This window comes from Hemitrygon akajei, chromosome 2 (assembly GCF_048418815.1).
Source record: "Hemitrygon akajei chromosome 2, sHemAka1.3, whole genome shotgun sequence".
Classification (NCBI taxonomy): domain Eukaryota; kingdom Metazoa; phylum Chordata; class Chondrichthyes; order Myliobatiformes; family Dasyatidae; genus Hemitrygon; species Hemitrygon akajei.
This window is the reverse complement of record NC_133125.1, coordinates 105,107,350-105,132,783: the sequence shown is the minus strand read 5'-3', so window position 1 is coordinate 105,132,783 and position 25,434 is coordinate 105,107,350. Positions and strand designations below refer to the sequence as shown.

General features: G+C 39.3%; 1 protein-coding gene across 1 annotated transcript in view; it reads left to right on the top strand.

Moving 5' to 3' along the window:
* The window catches only part of LOC140715011 (high affinity cGMP-specific 3',5'-cyclic phosphodiesterase 9A), a 137,690-nt gene that overhangs the window by 94,502 nt on the left and 17,754 nt on the right, over nucleotides 1–25,434 (top strand). The window contains exons 9-11 of the mRNA XM_073026751.1: nucleotides 8,592–8,684; nucleotides 11,093–11,160; nucleotides 16,782–16,884. Of these exons, the coding sequence (XP_072882852.1) occupies nucleotides 8,592–8,684; nucleotides 11,093–11,160; nucleotides 16,782–16,884 (264 nt within the window). The remainder of the gene's footprint in view (nucleotides 1–8,591; nucleotides 8,685–11,092; nucleotides 11,161–16,781; nucleotides 16,885–25,434) is intronic.

Here is a 25,434-nt window from a genome sequence, read left to right as displayed (position 1 = left end):
TGAAACCGCACCTAGAAAATTGTGTGCAGTTTTGGTCCCCTAATCTGAGGAAAGATATTCTTGCCTATATTTCATTGGTTCATTGGCTATATTTAAGAGGAAGTTAGATATGGCCCTTGTGGCTAAAGGGATCAGGGGGTATGGAGAGAAAGCAGGTACAGGGTTCTGAGTTGGATGATCAGCCATGTTCATATTGAATGGCGGTGCAGGCTCGAAGGGCCGAATGGCCAACTCCTGCACCTATTTTCTATGTTTCTATGTTTCTATCCTGGAGAACGAAAAAGGAAGGGGAGCTCCTAGTAAAGAAGCTAAAGAAAACCCCCCTTACCGAATTCTCCTCCAAATGTAACCATGAAGGGCAGTCCTGGTTATCTATACCGTGAATCCGGAAGGTGATATAACGAATATTAATTGCCCAATAATAAAATCTAAAGTTTTGTAGCACCAGTCCTCCATCTTTTTTTGATTTTTGCAATAAAAGTTTATTCACTCTGGAGCTTTTATTACTCCAAATGTAAGACAAGATCATAGAATCTATTTTATCAAAAAATATTTTTGGAACAAAAGATGGAACTGCTTAAAATGTACAAAGGTATATAAAAATTTTGGTAAAATAACCATTTTATAGCATTTATTCGACCAATTAATGACATTGACATAGGTGACCATTTAGAAAGCGCTTGTTGAGTATATTCAATTAGAGGGGAAAAATTATACTTGTATAGGTCTTTAAAATTTTTAGTAATTTTAATACCAAGGTAAGTGAAATAGTTCTTAGCAATATTAAAAGGTATATGATCATAATAATCAGAATAATTATTAATAGGAAATAGTTCACTTTTATGTAAGTTGAGTTTATATCCAGAGAAAATACTAAATTCCGTAAATATAGATAACATAAAAGGAATAGATTTCCTAGGGTCTGAAATGTAAACTAATAAATCATCCGCATATAACAGAACCTTATGTAATTTATCCCCTCTCTTAATACCCTGCACAGAATTAGAATCCCTAAGAGTGATAGCAAGTGGTTCTAAAACCAAATTAAATAATAAAGGACTAAGAGGACAGCCCTGATGAGTTCCTCTATATAATCTAAAATAGAGACTTCTGATTATTAGTTATAATTGCAGCCACCAGGGCTTGATAAATCAGTTTAATCCAGGAAATAAATCCCGGACTGAAATTAAACCTCTTCAAAACCTGAAACAGATAAGGCCAATCCACCCTATCAAAAGCTTTCTCTGCATCCAGAGACACAATACATTCAGATTCTTTAACTGAGGGGGAATAAATGATATTTAACAGTCTTCAAATATTAAAATTTGAGTACCTGTTTTTAATAAATCCAGTTTGATCATTTGAGATAACAGTAGGCAAAATATTCTCAAGTCTATTGGCTAGAATCTTAGAGAGAATTTTAAAATCTACATTCAGTAAAGTGATAGGTCTATGGGATGCACATTCCAATAAATCCTTTCCTTTTTTAGGAATTAATGAAATTAATGCCACATAAAAAGTTTTTGGAAGATTCCCAGAGGGTATAGAATCAGTAAAAGTTTGATGAAGATGTGGTATAAGCATTTCATGGAAAGTCTTGTAAAATGCCACCATATAACCATCTGGTCCCAGAGCTTTCCCTGATTGCATTGGGGATATAGCTTTAGCTATCTCCTCTTGTTTAATTAGGTGTATCTAATAAATCAACATTTTGAGTCGAAATTTTGGGTGTATTTAATTTTTGCAAAAATCTATTCATAATCGTAGTATTGTCAGAGAATTCAGATTTATAAAAATTAGAGTAGAAATCCATAAATATCTTATTAATTTCATAAGGATCTAAGGTTTCAGTTCTATCTGGTCTACGAATTTTTAAAATCTGTCTTCTAACCATACCAGCCTTTAACTGACTAGCCAAAAGTTTACCTGACTAATCTCCATGTATATAAAATAGACTTTTAGATTTAAGAATTTGCTGTTCGATGGGAAAGGTCAGAAGCAAATCATATTATGATTGAAGTTCAACCCTTTCTTTTAGTTTTCTTCTTAAAGCTGCTGAGTATGAAATTATCTGTCCCCTAAGAATTCATCGTATCCCATATAACCAGGTTTGACATTCCTTCAGTTGTATTAAATTCAAAAAATATAGAAATTTGCTCCTTAGTAAAACTAACAAAGGCTGGATCCTGTAACAATACGGGGTTCAATCTCCATTGTGACATTTTCAAAAAGCTACCGAAAGCTTCAGGGTTAACTTCAAAGACGTGTGATCCGACAACGCAATGATGTCATACACAAACTCAACAACGGAGTGTGACAAACGTGTGTCTAGAAAACAATAATCAATTCTAGAGTATTTATGATAAACGTGTGAAAAAAAGAAAAATCTTTGTCGTTAGGGTGTTTAAATCTCCAGATACCGACCAGGCCATATTCTAGTAAAAAAGAATTAATACACGCCGCCGCTTTGTTTTGGAAGCGACGAATTGGTTGATGACCTGTCAATCGCCGGGTTCAGACAACAATTAAAATCACCGCCCATGATCAACTTATATTCATTCAAATTTGGTAGCTCAGAAAAAAGCTTCTTAAAAAATTCAGAACTATCTACATTAGGTGCGTATACACACACCAAAGCTACCTTTGGATTGCATAATAAACCAGTAACAATTAAATACCTTCTAATCGAATCAGTAATAGTATTAAAATGTACAAAAGGGATTTTGGAGTTAAGAAAAATAGATATGCCTCTAACTTATTAGTCGATAAAGAATGAAATAATGGTCTTTTCCAAAATTTGAAAAATCGGTCCTCATCCTGTCTCTGTATATGATTTTCTTGCGCAAAAATAATATCTGCGTTGTGTTTTTAATTTCTTAAAAATATTTTTACGCTTAATAGGATGATTCACACTGTTCAGTTTCCAAGAGGTTATATTACTTTTTTCACATCCATATTTAAAATTTAATTTAATATTTTATAAAGAAAATTATTGCACAAGCACAGATTAATCCAAAAGGTACAGATATGACTAGAATGAATGACATATTTGTGAAAAAATGTCCATTAAAAGAACCGCCCAATCGAGAAAGAAAACCTATTCAATTAGCTCCCCCCCCCCCCAACAAAGCCAGAAAAAAAGCAACCAATAGGCTGGTCGCATGCTAACCTAATAACCCTTGACCCTATCCTCCATTTTGCAGCTACGTATATTAAAATTGAAGTATTAATCCCATCCAATATAGCCATAATAAAAGGGACAAACAAATTTCAAATACTGCAATGTTATGTCTAACAGTAATAAAAACGTAACTGACGACGGCCATCTTAAATTCATCTAAAGCAGTGGTTCCCAACCTTTTTTTGGCCATGCCCCTCCTAATCACCTCTAAAATCCTGATGCCCCCTGTGGTGATATATAATTCTTATTATTCAAAAAGTGAACTCCTATTCACCTGGAGGAAGCCTAAAAGACCATTAACTTGGTTTAAACAAGCTTCCAAAGAACATGGCATTCATGAAAGAGAAAAATAAAAGAACCAAAGGACTGTTAAAGTTCTGAGGAAGAAATTACTAAGAAATTGTAAAAAAAAGAACATTAAGTGATATTAAAATAATAATAATAATAAATAAATAAAACAATGCCGATTCGTTTCTACAGCATACAAAGACAGATACACCGTTTAAAAGAGATGATGCAATGTACACACCTTCACACCACCAAGAACCGAAAGCTACTGCAAAAAGCAGCATCGGCGCGACCTCGTACGAGTTTCTTACGCGTTTGGACTTGTTCATTCGTTCCTTCCTACATCAGTCAATTCATTAATTTAATTATGAAAGCCATTTGATGGTTGTAATGATGGTGACACACTATATATACAGTACATACGCAATTACACGTACAAACACACAAGTATTTTTATGTATGCATACTGTATATTCACATATGTATTAACTCGCACACACACTCATACTCACACAGACTTACTAGAAAAAATTCACTGTTAATAACTCATTCTCCAATTGCCCCCCTTAAAAATCAAATTACCCCCCTGTGGGGCGTACGCCCCACGTTGGGAACCACTGATCTAAAGTATATTAATCACATATTCAAAGAAAAGTAAATCCAAGCAAATAGTATTACAAACGAAGTTCTTTCTCTCAAAAAAAAATGAATATACATGTACAACAAGCCTAAAACTATATTAATGTTGAAACAAACAAAAAAAAATAAAACGAGTAGTACATAGCAGGCCCTGTACGGACCTCTATAGTATAATACTGTAAGAGTTCCCTACAATACTATACTAATTATTAATGAGTTAAAAAAAAATTTACTCAGCCACATCCCATACCAGAAACTCAAAAAGCATAGAATAAACTTAACTCAGGGCATCTATAAACATCTCATACATCAGAATTACCTATTCAGCAATTGGCTTAACTTTAAGATTTTTAATGTACTCCCATCCCTCCTGGGGGGAGTAGATTCTCAGTGCCTGAGACCCTTCAGGAAAGATTATCAGCCATGCTAGGTGCCGAAGAGAGGGATGTAAAATTTGCTTATACGTTTCACTCATGACTTCTCGTTGTTTCTTTCTTTCGGAAAAATCTCAGGAGGAAAATCTTCGACTATACGAATCTCTGTTGATTTGAAGATTAGCTTTTGTTTTCTTCTGGCCTCTCGAAGTACAGCTTCTTTGGTTGTAAAATAATGCAAACAAAGTGAAATTGGTCGAGGATGTAATTCAGATGAATGCCGAAAAAATGGAACTCTATGGACTCTATCGATTAAAGGGCTAGCTTCCAGGGTCTCACTAAAAAGTGAGTACAGCATGTCTGAGAAAAACTTCAACAGATCACCAGCTTCAGTATTTTCAGGCAATCGTAGTATATGCAAATTCCTCCGACGTGCTCTACTATCTAAATCAACCATTTTTTCTTTCTTTTTGATAGCTCCAAGGTAATTTCATTAATTTTCTTTTCCATCCAAGACATCTTCACTCCTTGTTGTTTAATAGTTTACCTGAATTGATCATATTCGCTTTCAATTCAATCTGTAGTCTGCTTAAGCATCTGAAATTGAAAGTCCAAATTCTTCAGAGATTCTTGAACACTAGAGATAGATTTTTCAAGCTTCCCGTTGGTATCCGTCAGCTTATCAATCTTAGTATTGAGCGATCCAAATTCAAACTTCATATCTTGTATTGAAGAAAATAATCCTGCTAAAGTAACAAGTTCCTCCGCTTTCTTTATTTGTTCAGTTTGCTCCATTTCAGGAAAAGTCTTGCCGCTTCTCAGTTCACTACCAGATCGACTTCCGGACATCATAAATCCTTCAGTAGAAGTAATAAATCATCAAACTTAAATGGAATCTGTCAGTGGGATGTAAAGTATAAAGAAAAGTGGAGCCGCTGTGAAATGTGACTTAATCCATGTGCTGCAAAATGGCGGATCCCTGTTGCAGCTATTCATGATGTTAGGTTTCGCCTTGAAGGAGGTAATGGTTTGCAAACCCTGCCAGAGATGATGTGCATCCAATTCCATCTCCAACTTCAATCAGAATTGGTTTTTTAGCTCTTAAAGTAGCCTTCTGTAGCTTGTTACTGGATTTCTTTGTACAGTTCTGGTTCACCAGTCTTGAATGCCACAAATCTAGCCCTCAGCAGATTACGAATCTCCTGGTTCATCCATGGCTTTTGCTTTGGGTATGTCTGTTATAAGGCACACACTCATCCACATATGTCTTGATAAAGTCACTGACAACTGTGGCATTTTCATTCACATTCAAAGATGAATATTGTCCAATCCACTGACTTAAAGCTGTCCTGTAAGCACTCCTCCACTTCCCTTGACTATACCTTCTTGGTTCTCATCATTGGTGTTGCGATCTTTAGTTTCTCCTTGCATGCTGGGATTAGAAGTACAGCCAGGTGATCAGACTTTCCAAAGTGTGGGCGTGAGCTGGTATGGGAAGCGTTCTTGATGGTGGTGTAATGGTGGTCAGGTGTGTTGGCTCCTCTGGCTCCACAGGTGATATGTTCATGGTAGTCGTTTAGAGACTTCTTCAAGCTGGCCTGGTCGAGATCCTCTGCACTGTTGAGGAAGGTATCTAGGTGCTGTGTTTAGTGCCTGCTGATTACAGTGCTCAGCTCCGCCAGTGCCAGTACATGGTACCTGGAGTATAAACGCACACAGTAGTTCACTCAGTGTGGAGTCACAGATCGGTAGGGTGGTGAAGAAGGTTCTTGGTATGGGTATGCTGGATTTAAAAAGAATAGGGCACCTGGTATAAATCTGGGAGTCATCGGTGCCATTGTACAGATTATCGGTAAGGCTGGATCTGGAATATTGCATTCAAGTTTGGTTGCTCTGCTACAGAAAAGATGTTAAACTGGAAACTGCAGAAAAGGTTTACAAGGATGTTGCCAGGACCTGAGGGACTGAATTAAAGGAAGAAATTGAATTGTTAGGATATTCCTTAGAGCATTGGAGACTGAGGGGGTGATCTCAGAGAGGTGTATGAAATCTTGAGGAACACTGATTGGACAAATGCACTTAACCTTTTCTCAGAGTTGGAGAATCAAGAACTGGAAGACATAGGTTTAAGGTGAAAGGGGAAAGATTTAATAAGAGCTTGAAACGCAGGCGTTTTACACCAAAGGTAGTACAGTATATCTGTGGAATAAGCTGCCAGAGGAAGTGGTTGATGCGAGTATAATAATTTCCAAAAGACAGTGCAACTTGTACATGGATTGGGAAGGTTTAGAAGGACAGGATCCAAACACTGGCAAATGGGATTAGCTTGGATTGAATACCTTGTTCAGCATGGACAGTTGACCAGTGATGCTGTTTTCATGTTGTAGAACTCTATGGTTTCTATTAAGTTTTCTCTTAATTATTTTTATTTATTTCACATTATAAAGCACAGAAGCAGAAACAGGCTCTTGGGCCCATTTAGTTCATGCTAAACCATTTAAACTGCTTATACCTATTGACTTCCACCAGGACAATAGCCATCCACATGCCGACCATCCATGTACCTTTCCAAACTTCTCTTAAACATGGAAATCAAGCTTGCATGCACCACTTGTGCTGGCAGCTCATTCCACTGTCATGACCCCCTGAGTGAATAAGTTTCCCTTTTCTTCCCCTTGAACTTTTAACCTTTCACCCTTAACCAATGACCTCTGGTTGTAGTCCCACTGGAGCACAATGGAAAAAGCCTGCTTGCATCTATCCTATCTATAACCCTCTAAATTTTGTATACCTCTGTAACATCTCCCCTTAATCTTCTACATTCTTTGGAATAAAGTCCTGATCAATTCAATCTTTCCTTATAACTCAGGTCCTCCAGACCTAGCAACGTCCTTATACATTTTCTCTATACTCATTTAATCGTATTTACATCTTTCCTGGAGATAGGTAACTAAAACTGCACACAATACTCCAAATTAGGCCTCATCAACATCTTATACAAATGCAACATAATATCCCATCTCCTGTAGTCAATACTTTGATTTATGAAGACCAATGTGCCAAAAGCTTTCTTTATGACCCTATCTACATGTGACACTACTTTCAACAAATTATGTACCTGTATTCCCAGAGCCCCTTGTTCTACTATACTACACATTTGCCTTTAAGCAAGTTAAGAGTGTTTTTATCCAAATTTATTATTTATTTTAATAGTCTAGAAAAAAACCTCAAGTATGGTTAACTAACCATTTCTAAATATGAGAAATATTTAAAAAGAGCGGTGAGTTGTTGAGCTTTGAGTTCCTGGGGTCTGCTCATTGTCACAGACCTTTGAGTAAAATGTCAGGTAGCTGAGCAGTTGCCAATGGTTTTGTCACTGTATAAAGGCAGGGAAACTGGTTGCTATGGGTCAAAATCTGCTTGAGTTTAATCCATTAATAATAATCTTTTTAGAGTAACCTAATTATTATGTCAAGACTTCAAAATGCTTTGCTTCTTTAATTTGTCAAGCAGCCAGTCTAAAATACTAAAGCCATATGATTCAGAAAATGTTGCAACTGAGTTATTATATCTCTAGAAAGCTTCAAAATGACTCAGACTTAGGGCAAAATGAAGTTACTGTTATATATTGTTAACTCGAGAAAGTCTTCAGATGCTGGAAATCCAAAGCAACACACACAAAATGCTGGAGGAACTCAGCAGGTCAATCAGCATCTATGGAAATGAATAAACAGCCGCCATTTCAGGCCAAGTCCTGAAAAAGGGTCAGGGCCCAAAATGTCAACTGTTTACTCTTTTTCATAGATGCTGTCTGACCTGCTGAGTTCTTCCGGTGTTCTGTGTGCGTTGCTCTTAAAAATCATTGCAGTTTTGAATTTTTCAGCTGAAAATCTGACCGTGAAGTTGAAAATTTAAGTAATACCATCTACTGAACAGCTTTCTCGCCGTATTGTATTTCTCTGGCTTGTGTATCATGTAGACAATTGGACACTCAACCAACAGAGGGGCTTCAGTATCTACTGATAATAAAATCCCCTCTTTTTTTGAACAGATATTAATACAAAAGGATTTATGCAGCGTTAAATATCTACTTGCTTGTTCTCATTTAGATCAATGCTCGTACAGAACTGGCATTGAGATACAATGACATCTCTCCATTGGAGAACCACCACTGCTCTGTGGCCTTTAAGATCTTGGAAAAGGTAACTTCAGTGATAAACACAGAGAAGGACATTAGTTAAAATTGAAATGTGCACGTTAAGCTAACCTCAGTGTTTGCTTTAGAACACCTTTCACCTTGGAGATGTTTCCCTCAGTTTAATGTGGTTGTAGATTTATTCTGGTGACCTTCAGTGAAGGGAAAGATCTGCAGCTTCCCAGTGTCTTTGGATAGGTGTTCAAATGCCTCAGCATTTGGTTAATGTCAAGCTGGCAGATGTAGTCTCCCTGACTTTGATATTGCACGGTTGGTTTCACTTGGTTCCACTTTAAATATCAAATCCTGTGTCTCCAGTGAAATGGTGTGTATTCAAGCCTGTGCCTCCAGCTTCTACTCATTGAGTGCAGCTTGCACTCATGTAGTTTACTGTTCACAAGCTCCTGAGACATTTACTGTTTTGATTTCTTCCATCTTTTATTTATTTTATTTGGAGATACAGCAAAAAATCAACCCTTCTGGCCCTTCAATACCCAGCAACCCCTGATTTAACCCTAATCTAATCATGGGACAATTTGCAATGATCAATTAACCTATTACCCGGTATGTCATTGGACTGTGGGAGGAAATCCATGGACTCCACGAGGAGGACGTACAGACTGAACTCCGATGTCCCGAGCTATAATAGCATCACACCAATCACTATGATACGTGGCGCTCAGATAACAAACTCTTCAGATCAAAAACAAATGTCATTTAGAAATAGAAATAAAATAGAATAAAAGTGCAAACAAGAGTTGGATTCTTAAACAAAAGTTGAACTTTTGAGATTCTTAAGCAGATTAGGTAAATAGAAATATCTAGTGATACGGAATTCAGGGTGTAAAGGGTATTGATCCATAGACATTCTATTATCTAATTGAATGACCCACACTTTGGTTTAACATGTTTGTTTTTTTACTATTCATCATCATCATCATCATGTGCCCTGTCATATGACATGGGTGATCATGGTCTTTCTATGACCATCGTTGTTCTAGGCAAATTTTTGTACAGAAGGGGTTTGCCATTGGCTTCTTCTGAGCCGTGTCTTTACAAGATGGGTGACCCCAGCCATTATGAATACTCTTCAGAGTTTGCCTGCCTGGCGTCAGTGGTCACATAACCAGGACTTGCGATATGCACCAGCAGTTCATACGACCATCCACCACCTGCTCCCACTTGACCCTGATCCAGTGGATGGGGGATGGGTTAAGCAGATGCTACACCTTGCCCAAGGGTGACCTGTAGGCTAGTGGAGGAGAGGAGCACCTTGTACCCCCTTTGGTAGAGGCGTCTCTCCATCCTGCCACCATTTTTTTATTATTTTACTACGGGAACATTAAAAAAAAAGGAGCCAGAGCAGGTGACTCAGCCCCCCAGGCTTGCTGTTCAATATGATTCTAGTTTTCTTGCCCCATGTATCATGTTCTCCTCTGTACGAGTTCCCCAGGAGTCTCTGTTCTGTGATCTTCTAAAAAAATATATATCTACTTCCTCTTTAATTATCACCAGTGTAGAAAATTCCAGGGATTCATCATCCTCTGCAAGAAGAGTCTGTTTAGTGTCAACATCTACTTCCCGAGGACAATATTTGACACTTTTTTTAGGATTCTGAGAAACACATATTTGAATGGGTGATGGCTGATTTCATAAAAATAATGAATTCTTTTGAAGAGTAAACACAATAACAACATGGAGCTGTAAACATGTCTGTTTTCCTTCATCTTGTACAGATCATTGCTTGTAGCTAATTAAGTCATGAACTGATGGTGTCAGTTATAATGTCTTTTTCTCGTGTGAAATCATGACCTAGATTGTACATCGAAGAACAGAAATTCATAGAGGGTAGAATCGTGACACAGTGCATGATCCAGGTCAACTTAGCCGACTTTTAGATTGATTGACAGTGGCAACATTTATTTCAGAGTTTTCTTCCTGTTCACGTTGAGCTAAAATTGAATTCAATTTTAAAGACTGAGATTTCAAGATTTTCACCTTCACTTTGAGAATTGTTTTCTTCAATTATATTAATTCTGATGGCCATATTTTATAATTTCACTTACTTTTACCAAACTTTTTGGATAATAATCTGTTAAAATTGCTTGAAGAAAGATTTTGTGGATCTTAGTTCTTCATTCATATCTATTAGCATTTTGGAGTTCCTGTCCTGAGATTCGCTCTACTTTTTAATAAAACCTGCAAATCATGCACTTTGTCGGTAATCGTTTAGAGCAGGGGTTCCCAACCTTTTTCATGCCATGGACCAATACCATTAAGCAAGGGGTCTGTGACGCCCAGGTTGGGAACCCCTGTTTTAGTGAATTCAGTCATGATTGATAATCAGGAAACACAGGAGACATCCAAATGCTGTTTCTGTTTTTATTTTATTTTCACTTTTCCTGACACCCTCAGCCGGAAAACAACATATTCCGAAACCTAACAACTGAACAGTACAGGCGAATTCGGGAAGGAATGATAAAGTGAGTATTCCAAATTTCCTGTTGAGATTCCTTTCTAATTCTTCATCTGACTTATTTATAATGGGAAAAGCTGGAAAATGTTCAAAATGCATTTATTATCAAAGAGTGTATAAATTATACAACCTTGATATTTGACTGCTTACAGGCAGCCACAAAACAAGGAACCCGAAAGAACCCAGTTAAAAAAAGACCAACACCCACTGTGCAGAGAGAAAAAACCTAACTTATGCAAACAGTAAAAACAAGTAACAGCATTCAGACAAAAGTCTGGACCCGAAGTCCGGAGCAGGCCCATTGCCTCAGCCTGAGTTCATCACAAAGTAGAGCAGATTGTCACTGAGCTCACAGCCCAGAGCCTTAAGTTTCTGTGGTTATCAAGGATTAGCAATGAGCACAATAACATAGAGACAGTATGCAACTGCCTCACAGGGCCAAGCACCAGGATTCAATTCTAGCCTAGGGTGGCATCTGCTTTGAGTTTGCACATTCTCCCTGTGTGGGTTTCCTCAGGTGCTCGAGCTTCCTCCAACAACCCAAAGGTATGTGAGTTGTCAGGTTAACTGGCCCCTGTAAATGTCCTTTCATGAGTAGTAGAACCTGAAGGGAGCTGATCAGAACGTAGGTAGAACAAATGTATATTTGTTTATTTCATTGAGACACAGCGTGGAATAGGACCTTCTGACCCTTCGAGCCGCACTGCCCAGTTACCCCCAATTTAACCCTAACCTAATCATAGGACAATTTACAATGACCAATTAACCTACTATCCGGTACACCTTTCGACTGTGGGAGGAAACCGGAGCAGCCGGAGGAAATCCACACATTCCCTGGGAACAGGTGTTCCCAACTTGGGGTCTACAGACTCCTTGATTAATGATAGGGGTCCATAGCATTTAAAAAAAGTTGGGAACCCCTGCATGGGGAGGATGTACAGACTCCTTACAGAGGACGTTCGAATTGAACTCCAAACGCTGACGCCCAAACACTACTGATCGGTAGTAGTGTCACGCTAACCATTACTTGTGAATTGAATTAACCGTGTGTTGATCAGAGTGTAGGGAGAATAAAGCCAGCTTTAATGTAAATGTGAGGTTGATGGTCAGCATGTACTTGATGCAGCAGACGGCCTGTTTCCATACTCTTTCTCTCAGTAACTAACAGTATTTTGTAGTCTGGGAAGAAGCAGCTTGATAATCACTGGGTGCAAATATAATCTTCACAAATCTGTTCCTGTGCACTGCACAAGATGTGGCATTCTGCCATTTCAGCAATTATTTTCTGTTGAAATTCAATAAAGCAAAACAGAGTTGCACAGTTCCAGTAAAAGCTGCATCAGTGGATATAAAATACTGTCTGGTGTGATTTGACAGTACCTGCTTAAATTTACAAATTTCAGAGGCATTTATTTTCTTTATATTTGACAGAGAACAATAAAGGATCCATAAGCTGGAGGAACTGCAATCTGTATGTGCATTTTCTTTTGTAATTTATTTTTTTTATTGAAGTTCATCAAACAAACATTTCCATAAGATGTATTTCAGACATTGTACATACATATCATATCATATATATCACAAAATCTCCACAAAGTATTTATCTGGGGTATACACTTATAGAAAAGAGTGGAAAGAAAAAACCAGCAAAAGGAAAGAACTATGTACAAGTAGGGAGTGATCTTTTTTTTTTACAACAGATTCATTGATTTGTGAGAATAAAATCAGGCCTATGAGGCATTATGGAGTTAAACCATTTTCCCCAGTATGAATCAAATTGTTCCAGCTTATGGTTAACAGGTGCTGTTATCTTCTCCATTTTGTAAATATCCATTGTAATTTCCATCCATGTATTAAGTTGTTTAGTTGCATTCAGAATCAGAATCAAATCAGGTTTAATATCACTGGCAAGTGTCGTGGAATCTGTTGTTACACGGCAGCAGTACATCACAATACACAATAATAAAGTGTGAATTACAGTAAGAAGTGTATCTATATAATAAAAAAAGTTAAATAGTGCAAAAAAGTAGTGAGGTAGTGTTCATGGATTCAATGTCTATTTAGAAGTCTGATAGCAGAGGGGAAGAAGCTGTTCCTGAAACATTGAGTGTGTGTCTTCAGTCCCCTCTACCTCCTCCCTGATGGTAACAGAATTCAGTTGATTGGTAACCAATTGTGCTAAATCATGACTTACTTTGTTTGTGCACCAGGTACAGTATTTCTAATGCAAAGTCCATATCTGTCTCTCAAGCTTTGTGTTTGTTTTTAAATTTATGGAATGTGGATGTTGCTGCTAATTTATTACCCATGTCTAATTGCGCCTGAACTGAGGCAGCTAAGGGCTAACTGCATTGGTGCAACTGAATTCTCACGTAGGCTAGATGAAAGGAGATTGCAGATTTCCTTCTCTAAAGAAAATTAAATAGCAACCTCTCGTGAGGAATTTCTCTGAATAATAATCCAGAGGTTTTGTTGTATAACTCAGATGAAAAGGCGCACAGAAACAACTAAAATGCTTCACTTCACAGAAAAAATGTGCCTACTCCCAGGCATGGAAACTTATCATACACCAACACTGCTTTAATGAAATAAATGGCTAGTAAACTCCCTCCAGAATCTATTGAAGATGTAAAGGAAGTTCAAATTAGAGTGGGAATGGACATTATTGTTTTCAGTACTGGGAGAGACTAGGACCAGAAGGCACAGCCTAAGAATACAAGAATGTCCCTTTAGACAGAGATGAGGAAGAATTCTTTAACTAGAGGCTCATGAATCTTTAGATGTGGAGACTAAGTTATTGGGTATATTTAAAGCAGGATTAATGGGATTTTGGTTAGTCAAGGTGTAAAATATTATCAGAAGAAGGTAGGAGAATGGTTTTGAGAGGAATAATAAGTTAGTCATGATGAAATGGCGAATTGGAGATGAGGGTGAGTGACCTAGATCTGTTTCATGGTCTTATAGCCATCTTGAGAGTGACCATTTTGCAGTTGTTTCAGAGGAGGAAGTGTTGCTGTTGAGTTCAAATAGTGGGGAAATAATCACTTGCTGGTCAGAAATCAGATAGCTGAGGGGAAGAAGCTGTTTTCAAAATGTTGAGTGCTAGTCTTCAGGTTCCTGTACCACCTTCCTTATGGCAGTAAAGAGAAGAGGGAATGTGCTGGCTGGTGATGGTCTTCAGTAATGGACGGAAGAGGATGAACAGCCAGCAGCTGTGTATGTTTGGCACCAAAGACAAGTGATTCTGCCAGCAAGAATTTTGGGAGTTAGGTAGCTGTTTAAAGAACAGGACATCAAAGATTGCCATCTCTGAATTACTTCTGGTCCTACATGACAATGAGTATGAGAACAGAAAGATAAGTCAGATGAGTCTATGACTGAAAGGATAGTGCATGGCAGAGATGAGCTTTAGGATTGTGAATCATTGGGACCATGTCTGGGGAAGGTGGGACCTAAACAAGAGAGACAGTTACCCTTAAGTTGTAACAGGACCAACATTTTAGATAGGGATTTTTGTCAATGCTGCTGGGGAAGGATTAAATTGAGCTGACTGGGGAAATGGGCTGAGAAGAGATGTGAAGATGGAAAGTATGGTTACCTATGGAAGGTAAAGTTATTAAGTCCACTTGGCAGAGCAAGTGGGTAAATGCAAATGAAAAGAATACAAGCCTAATTGTATCTATTTTAAGGCAAGAAGTAAGATAGATGAGCTAGAAACTTCAATTAACACATGGGATTAACAGCCACTTACTGCCAACACTGTGATGTGGGTGGATTATAGACAGGATCGCAAACTCAGTTCCCGATATCTGGAATTTTCCGGTGAGATAGTGGGAGATGTGAAAGAGGTGGTGATATTACACTGTTAGTTCAGGAATATGTTACTGCAATATTGAGGGAAGACAACCTAGAAAGTTCTTCAAATTAGGTCAAATAGGTAGAGATTGGAAACAAAAAGATAGGCATCACTTTGGTTGGGGTGTATTATAGACCACTGAACAGTCAGCTGTCTTATGCATACATATATAGCTAGGGAGCCCAAGACTTTTGCACAATACTTTGTTAATTGTGTGTTTTGCACTGTACTGCTGCTGCAAAAAAACGTCATGACATGTGAGTGATGGTAAAGCTGATTCTGATATGGGTTTCTATTGTGGACTGAGAGTGGAAAGGAGGCAGGGAGAAGGGAATCATGGCTGGGAAGAGAGGAAGGGAGAGGGGAGAGAGTGGGAAGCACTGGAGAGACATTCTTAATGATCAATAAACCAACTGTTTGGAATCAAGTGACCTTGCCCGGTGTCTCCGGGCTGGGTGCATCTGCACGTGCGTTATCCCCACCTGTGGCACTCCTTCGGTGCCACCTGTCCAACACCCCTCCCACAGTTCTCCACCCCCACCATTCCCAACATCGTTTGCTCCTGCCAGATTTACAACCTTGCACTTTGATTAATGTTGACAAATACATTTCTGTGCAAAAGTCTTAGGCACATATATCGAGCCAGGTTGCTTAAGATTTTTGCACAGTACTGTATATAGGCAAGCAAGCAAGAGAATGTTGAAAAGAGTTTAATAGTACTATTAACTGAGATTGTCTTGGCGTAAAAAGCCTCAGACTGGGAGGAATCTTTGATATGTGTCCAAGACGTTTTTATGACACAGTACGTAGCTAGGTCCACAGGAGAAGAAACACAGTTCAGGTTGATAGGGTAGTGTGCAGGAAACCTTTCCCCATATCAGAGGTGAATGAAACATAATGACATAGGTTTAGGAAAAGTGGTAAGAGATTGAGGGGATCTGAGGGAGACCATTTTCATCCAGAGTGGTGAGAGCATGGAATGTACTGCTGCAAGATTGGTGAACACAGAGTTGCTGACAGCAATTGAGATCTATCCAGATAAGCATTTGAATAAACAAGGCATAGAAGGCAATGGGCCAGGTGTTGGAAGACGGGTTTAATACGAATAGATGCCCACTGGTCAGCATGGACATGGTGGGTGAATGGCCTATTTCCATGCTGCATGGCTGTATAACTCTGTGACTCTAAATGTTTGAATGAAAGACTACCTTTTACTACACTGTATACATCAACATTGGCAATTATCAACATGTCTGTCCCCAAAGCAAATTGGTAGGTGTCACACCTTTTGCTTGAGGTCACCAAGATTTGTTACTGTATTTAGGTAATTGCTCCTGACATACAGAAGGGAGGTTATCACTGGTGTTACCCTCCAACCTGATGGCATGAATATCTATTTCTCCTTCTGGTAAACAAATTTCCACCCCCCTTCTCTATTCCCCACTCTGACCTTTTACTTCTTCCCCCCGAGTCCCCCCCTCCTTCCCTTTCTCTTATGGTTCATTCTTCTCTCCTATCAGATTCTTCCTCTTCAGCCTTTTATCTTTCCCACCCACCTGGCTTCACCTATCACCTTCCAGCTAACCACCTTCCCCTTCCCCTAACTTCTTATTCTGATGTCTTCCCTCTTCCTCCTCAGTCCTAAGAACGGTCTCGGCCCAAAACTTCAACTATTTATTAATTTCCATAGATGTTGCCTGACCTGCTGAGTTCCTCCAGTAGTTTGTGTGTGTTGCTTAGGTTCGTGAGTTGTCAACATTGCTTTTTTTTAGATGCGTTCTGGCCACGGATATGGCTCGCCACAATGAGATTCTGAATCAGTTCCGATCCATTTTGCCGGTGTTTGATTTTAACAACAAAGATCATAAGGATATTGTGAGTACCACAGTCTTTAACCTTACTCTCAGAGTTGCTATGTACAAGTGTTAAATGAGTAACCTCAGTTGAAAATACTTGAGGGCTGATAACTTAATGATACTTTCTTAGTCCTTAGAATTGATTCCTAAACCAAGAGTCCAAGTCCTTGTTCTGCCCCATATTAAGTTCTCAAGTTTGATGCAATATTTAAAATGAGCAGCTGTAATACAGATGTTAATACTTTACACTTAATTTGAGTGTCTCTCCAAACCACTTGTAGTGGTCCGCCACCCCCACGAACATAAAACACAAAATTCATCATCATCATTATGTGTCATTTTGTATGATGTGGGTGATCATGGTCTTGTGACCATGAGTGTTCTTGGTAAACTTTTCTACAGGAATAGTCTGTCATTGCCTTCTTCTGGGCAGTGTCTTTATAAGATGGGTGACTCCAACCATTATCAATATTCTTCAGAGATTATCTGCCCGGCATCAGTGGTCGCATAACCAGGACTTGTGATATGCTCCAGCTGCTCATACAACCATCCAATACCTGTTCCCATGGCTTCATGTGACTCTGATCTGGTGGTGGGGGGGGGGGTGGTGCTACACCTTGCCCAAAGGTGATCTGTAGACTAGCGGTGGGAAGGAGCTCCTTACACTTCCTTTGGTAGAGACATATCTCCATCCCACCACCCGAAATCATGATATTGGCTGAGAGAATGATGCTATATTTGTTGACATAAACGGCATCTTCACCTTATTCTATGATGTTATGGACTCTAATCAACCTGGTACTAAGATATTCATCACAGGTCAGTGAAACTAGAGATGCCACAATGGTGCTGCATCACAACAGCAGTGACCCAAGTTCATTTCTGATCTTCAGTGCTGACTGTGTGGAGTGTGCATGTGTTTTTGTTTCAAGTTCTAGTTTAATTATCATTTCACCATATATAAATACCCATGAATGCAGCTAAATTAAACAGTGTTAATTTGGGACCAAGGTACAAAACACAATACCAACAGTCATACACAGCACAAGGCACATGTAGCACATAAGATAGCAGTGAACATACAGTCACACTATATATATATATATATATAGCCACATTGCCTCCAATGTCTCCCCCCTGGACTGCTGCAACAAGCAACACCGGGGCATGAGGCCGAGTCCTCGCTACAACCGAAGCCATGCATCTCCCCCGCCTTCGGTCTCACTGTTAGTTTGAGTTTTCTCTGTGTTTCGGTTTCTTTTCGACTTCCCAAAGTTATGCAGACTGATTGGTTAACTGGCCCCTTTTGATTGCTTCTAACATGTGGATGAGCAGTAGAATCTAGGGGTTAGTTGATGGGAGTGTGGTCAGAATAAAATGGTATTAGTGTAAATGGGTTTTGATAGCTAGCATGGACTCATGGACTGAATGGCCTCTCTCTGTATATCTCTGTATGACTTTATGCAATTGTGTGTACTGTACGGCAACATCAGCTCTCAGTACTCCTCTGAAATTCCAGTGGAATAAGTTCTCAGAGGCAGAGTATGATGTATGTTTTCTGTTATTTATTTCTGACAGACCTTTTTGATGAATTTAAGCTGCTCATTGGGAACTGATATTCCACAATTTTTTTAATCCTGATTTAAGAGTGAAAGGCATTAAAAACATTTAAATGAAGTGGCTAATCCATAGTACAGCTGAAGTATACTCAGTGGCCACTTTATTAAAAACCTCCTGTAAATGAATGTATGTTCGTGGCCTTCTGCTGCTGTAGCCCATCCACTTCAAGGTTTGATATGTCGTGCATTCAGAGATACATTCAGAGTGCAGCACACCACTGTGGTTATTTCAGTTACTGTTGCTTTCCTGTCAGTTTGAACTAATGGGAAGATAAAGGACTGGGAGGCTTTTAAAAACCAACAGAAGGCAACTAAAAAGAGACAAAAGATTAAATGTAAAGGTAAGCTAGCCAATAATATCGAAGGGGATACAAAAAGTTGTTTTCAGTTATATAAAGAGTAAAAGAGGTGAGTGTGGATATTAGACTGCTGGAAAATAATGCTGGAGAGGTAGTAATGGAGGATAAAGAAATGGCAGATGAAATTAATTAGTATTTTCCCTCAATCATCAATTTGGAACACATTAGCAGAAAGCCAAAAATTTGAGAGTGTGAGGGGGCAGAAGTGAGATTGGTTGCTACTACTATTACCAAGGAGAAGGTGCTTAGGAAACTGAAAGGTTTGAAGGTGGATAAGGTGAAGCTGGACCAGGTAGACTACATCCCATTGTCTTCCCCTAAAGGAAATACTCCTCTCCCCATCCACTCTATATCTAGGTCTACTTGCCAGCCCATTGTTTTCCCTATCTCCCAGAGCTGGGGCACAGAACCCCATAGCAACCTCAGAACTTGCCATTACTGGGATAGGAAGTGGTCCTTTGCACCTCAGAATCATAATCAGGTCTATTATCACTGAAATATGTTGTGAACTTTTGTGGCAACAGTACAGTGCAGTACATAAAAAATTACCATAGGTTTTTAATAAGAAATATATACTAAATAATTCATGTGAAAATGAAGCAAAATAGTGAGTTAGTGTTCATGGGTTTGTAGACCGTTCAGAAATCTGATGATGGAGGAGAATACTCTGTTCCTAAAACTTTGAGTGTGCTTCTTCAGGCTCCTGTACCTCCTCCCTGATGGTAGTAATGCAAATAAGACCATAAGACCATAAGATATTGGAGCGGAATCTGGCCACTCAGCCCATTGAGTCTGCTCTGTCATTTCACCATGGCTAATTTATAATCTCTCTCTTCTGCCTTCTCTCCAAAACCTTTGATGCCATGGGGAGGGGTCAGAGGGGTGTGACTACACCTGTGAATCCTCCCCTCCACCCACCCTGGTACACCTTCTCTGCCACCTGTCCTTCACCCCTCCTGTTGTGTTTCATCTTCATCGTTCCCAACATCCTTTGCTCCTATCGGATCTACAAACTCGCTCTCCACTCCACGTTGACAAATACAGTAGTGTGCAAAAGTCTTAGCCACTTTGGCTACATGTATGTGCCTAAGACTTTTGTGCAGTATTATATTTGATTTTGAATAATATTAAAGGGGGTTATTCATGTATAGGAGAGCCATGATATTTATTTATGTATTCTTTTTATTTAGAGAGGCAACACGGAACAGGCCCTCCCCACCTTGCAAGATACATCACCCAGTAACCCATCCATTTAACCTTAGCCTAATCACTGGACAATTTACAATGACCAATTAACTTACTAACTGGTATGACTGTAGATTGAGGGAGGACACCAGAGCACTAGGGAGGAAACCCATGCCGTCACGGGTAGAACGTACAAACTCCTTACATACGGTGCCTGATTGAACTCTGAATCGCCCTGAGCTGTAATAGCACCATGCTAACCGCTAAGCTACTGTAGTGCCCCAATTAACTTCAAGCAACAATATACATGAAGTATATTATCCATGGATGACTTGTTGTAGAAAAAAGTGCATCTGATTCAATATCTGTTTTAGTGGGATTGTTTCAAAACAAAATATTTCAGTATATTTATTTATGGGTGGCGGGGTGGAGATGCGTCTCTACCAAAGGAGGTGTAAGGTGCTCTTTCCCTCTGCTAGCCTGCAGGTCACCCTTGCGCAAGGTGTAACTTAGCCTTCCCCGTGATCAGGTTCAGGTGAAGCCATGTGAGCAGGTGGATGGTTTTATGAGCAGCAGGTGCATATTGCAAGTCCTGGTTATGTGACCACTGTTGCCAGGCCGACAGTCTCTAAAAAGCAACACACACAAAATGCTCTGTACTGATGAAGGGTCTTGGCCTGAAATGCCAACTATTTACTCTTTTCCATTGATGCTGCCCGACCTGCTGAGTTCCTCTAGAATTTTGTGTGTTGCTTTGGATTTCCAGCATCTACAGATTTTCTCATGCCTGTGAATCTCTGAAGAGTATTGATAATGGCTGGGGTCACCCGTCTTGTAAAGACACTGCCCCAAAGGTAATAGCAAACCACTTCTGCAGTCATGCTCAAGGCTATGATTGCACAAGTTGTACAACAAGACACAGAATGAATAAATGAGCATATTTAACTTTTAGAAGAGATAGGCAAAATTGACAAGGAGGAGGGGCAGCCTTATAATAAAGACCATAAGACATAGGCCACTCGGCCCATTGAGTCTGCTCTGCCATTCCATCATGGCTGAACTATTATCCTTCACAACCCCGTTTTCCTGCCTATCCTCATAACCTTTGATGCGCTGACTAATCGAGAACCTACCAAAAGGATGGGCAAAGGCAGATGAGAGCAAGATCATTACGTGCAGCATCAGTCTGAGTAGAAAGAAAACATCAGGAGATGTAGATTGATCGCTAACCACCAAGAGTAATCAGGGGTGTGGAATAAAACCAGAAATTCAAGGTGTGAGTAACAAGAGTAATGGAAGAATCATACCTTAGACTTAACAAACAAACAAGCACTTATAACATGGAGAATTCATGGAGTCTCTAAGGAATTATTTTCTAGATCAGAACATTGAGGAATGAACAAGGGGAACATGTTACTTTTGGTTTTGTGTTATGCAATGCAAAAAAGATTAATTAGTAGACAAGAAGTACATAGGGAATAGTGATCTTAATATGGTACAGTTTAATATAAGATTGTGAAGTGATTTAGTTCAATCCAAAAATTATATCTTATACCTGTTACAAATGCAATGAAAAACTGGGCAACTACATTAAAAGGTATGACAGCAGACCATTAATAGATATTTCATCAAAACGATATCTTCAATAACTCCGAAAGACTGGGAGTAGAGTAAATACTAAAAGGCTTTTATTAGCAGTAAGACTCAGCGCGTCCATGCCGGATGACTGCCCTGGACAGTGGGAGGAGCAGAGACACAATCACCTTTATCCAGGGGTCTGTGGGAGGAGCCACAGGAGCAGTCAGCAGAGGGGTGTGTCCAGGCAGATATACATGGTTTGCCACAAAGGTATGACAGCAAATCATTAATAGATATCTCACCAAAACGATATCTTCCATAGCGCTCTAATGATCAGTAATCTGATGAAAACATTATCCTTCAGAATGAATATGGATTTACATGGCTGCACCAATATTTCAAAGCAAGGCATTGAATTTCTTTTGAAAAGAACCAGACTGTTTTTTTCTCACCCTCAATTTTGGATCCTCTCTATCTTCAGGCTTTCTATACAAGCCATTGATTTTGATGTTATTTTAAAGAATTGTTCTGCATTCCTGCTCCTTATGCTCTAAAGAAAATGACCTTGCTTCAAAACTTAGTGGCATGTATTTTATTTTGAGATGGCATTTGAGAGTTATTCTGACCATTCCAATACATCAATGCTCATTTGAAGCAAGTATACTCACGCATTCATGAACTATTCTTAATATAACTCTATAAATGAGCTTTGCTGCGTCATAATATGTTTAAGTGCCTATTGATAAGCTTTCAAGACATTTTAATTATTGATTAGCCTACTTGCTGATGCCTTTATATATGCATTAATTTTAATATTGCAACTGTAAATCTTTCTGCCGTTTCCTAAATACGTCATGAGTTTTTACGTAGGAGCTGATTAAAATATCACCTTAGATAAATGTAATGTGCTACATGAAAGACTATTTAATTTTGTTTCTTTTTCTCGTGCTTTTTGAATTATGAATGTGTGTGAGAGAAAGAGACAAAGTCAGTTGTTTTGACTTTAGATGAAGGTTTAAAGGCAAAACATTGATTCTGCTGATGTTATATAACAAATTCACATCCTTTGATCTCAATCGGCATTGAGATTGGGGAGAGAAAGGAATAATAAAAGACAGATCCATCTAGTTAAAGGCAACAGCAGAGAGACAGAGAACAGTCGTGAGATGTTGCACAAACTGAAGTGAAGGAACAGAGGGAGATAAGACCAAGGAGCAGGATGAGGTCATTCAGCCTGCTCCACCATTTCATCATGGCTGATTTATTTTCCCGTTCTCCTGCTTTCTCCGCATAACCTTTGACATCCCGACTAATCAAGAACCTAGCAACCTACAGATTAAGTATACCCAAGGATTTGGCCACCGCAGCCGTCTGTGGCAATGAATTCCACAGATTCACTACACTTTGGCTACGGAAATTCCTCCTCATCTCTGTTCTAAAGGTGTGTCCTATTCTGAGGCCCTCTGGTCCTAGACTCACCCACTATAGGAAGCATCCTCTCCACATCCACTCTTTCTAGGACTTTCAATATTCAGCGAGATCCCCTTTTCAATCTTCTAAACTCTAGTGAGTACAGGCCCAGAGCTATAAAATGCTCCTCATTTATTAACTCTTTCATTCCCAGGATCACTTCTGCAAACCTTTCTGAATCATTTCCAATGCCAGCACATTTTTTTTGGTGAGAGGCCCAAAGTTGCAAGGAATGCTACAAATGAGGTCTGACCAATGCCTTACAAAGTCTCAGCATAACATCCTTTCTTTATATTCGAATCCTCTCAACATTACATTCGCTTTCCTTACCACCAACTCAACCTGCAAGTTAACTTTTCTGGAATCCAGCACAAGGACTCTGAAGTCCCTTCATACCTCTGATTTTTGAATTTTCTCCTCATTCAGAAAATAATTTATGCCAAAGAACATAGAAGAGTACAGAACAGAACAGGCCATTTGGCCCACAGTGTTGTGCCAAACCAGCTCAAAAGCAAATCAAAAACACCCAAACACTAATCCGTCCTACCGACACCATGTCCATATCTGTCGTCTTCCTAATATCCATGTACCTATCTACATGTCTCTTAAAAGCCTCTAACATATTTGCCTCTACCACCATACCAGGCAGCACATTCCAGGAGTCTACCATTCTCTGAGTAAAAAAAAACTCACTGCCCTTTTGAACCTACCCGCTCTCAACTTCAATGCATGCCCTCCGGTATTAGACATTTCAACAATGGGAAACAGATACTACCCGCCTACTCTATCTATGCCTCTCATAATCTTAAAGAGCTCTATCATATCTCCCCTTTGCGTCCGCCGCTCCAGAGAAAACAAACCAAGTTTGTCCAGCTCTCATGATAGCTCATGCCCTCTAATCCGGGCAGTATCCTGGTAAACCTCTTCTGCACCCTCTCCAAAGCCTCAACATCCTTCCTATAGTGGGGTGACCAGAACTGGAATGGATGCTCTACCTGAGTTCTATCGTAGGAAGGGATTTCCAGCTGATCAGAGAGAAAGATTCAAGGGTAGAGTCCTGAAATAGTGCACCCTCATAGATTATAGGATATCTCTGAACTATGACTGCTCAAAGAGGAAAAGGATTATTTGTGATGGTATTGAGATATTGAATCCTTGCACTAGGAGGACCAGAATTGGAGGGTCTATAGTACAATCCAATCAGTGTGATTGCACCCTTCCTGTTTCTGAGTTCTACCCAAATGGACTCAGTGTCTGAACCCTCCATTATGTCTTCATCAACCAAAGAGCATGACGATCCACTTCCCTACACTGTATTTCATCTGCCACTTTATTGCCCCTTCTCCTCATCTGTCCAAGTCCTTCTACGGGCACCCTGCTTCCTCAACACTACCTGCTCCTGCACCTTACTTTGTATCTTACGCAAACTTCACCACAAAACCATCAATTCCGTGAACTAGATCATCAACATATAACATGAACAGTAGCGTACTCTACACCGACTCTCATGGACCAACAACCAAACAGAAAAGGCCACCTTTATTCCTGCTCTTTGCCTTCTGCCAGTCAGCCAATCTCCTGTCCATATGCATCTTCTGAAATATGATGTCAAGGGAAGTCAAAGTCAGCATGTCAAAAGAGAGGGCATATACTATAGCAAAATTACTGGGAAGTTAAAGGATTGGAAAACTTCTAAAACCGACAGAAGGCAACTAAAAAGCCACAAGGAGAGAAAAAATGAAATATGAAGATAAGCTAGCCAATTATATAAAATAAGACACAAAATATTTTTCAGATATATAAAGAGTAAAGGAGAGGTGAGACTAGATATCAGACAGCTGGAAAAATTAATCTGGAGAGGTAGTAATGGGGGACAAAGAATTGGCAGATGAACTGAGTAAGTATTTTGTGTCTGACTTCACTATGGAAGACACGAGCAGTATGCAAGAAATTCAAGAGTATCAGGAGACAAAAGTAAGTGTAGTTGCTGTTTCTAAGGAGAAGGTGCTTCGGTAGCTAAAAGGTCTGAAGGTCACCTGGACCAGATGGGCTACACCCTAGGGTTCTGAAAGTGGTAGCTGAAGATTTTGTGGAGGTATTAGTAATGATCTTTCAAGAATAACTGGATTCTGGAATGGTTCTGAAGAACTGAAAAATTTAAAATGTTTTAACTCTTTAAGAAGGGAAGGGGGAAGAAGCAAGGAAATTATAGGCCAGTTAGCCTGACTTCAGTGGTTGGGAAGATATTGGAATCTATTATTAAAGATAAAATTTCTGGGTACCTGGAGGCACATAATGAAACAGGCCAAAGTCATGGTTTCCTTGAGGGGAAATCTTGCCTGGTAAATCTGTTGGAAT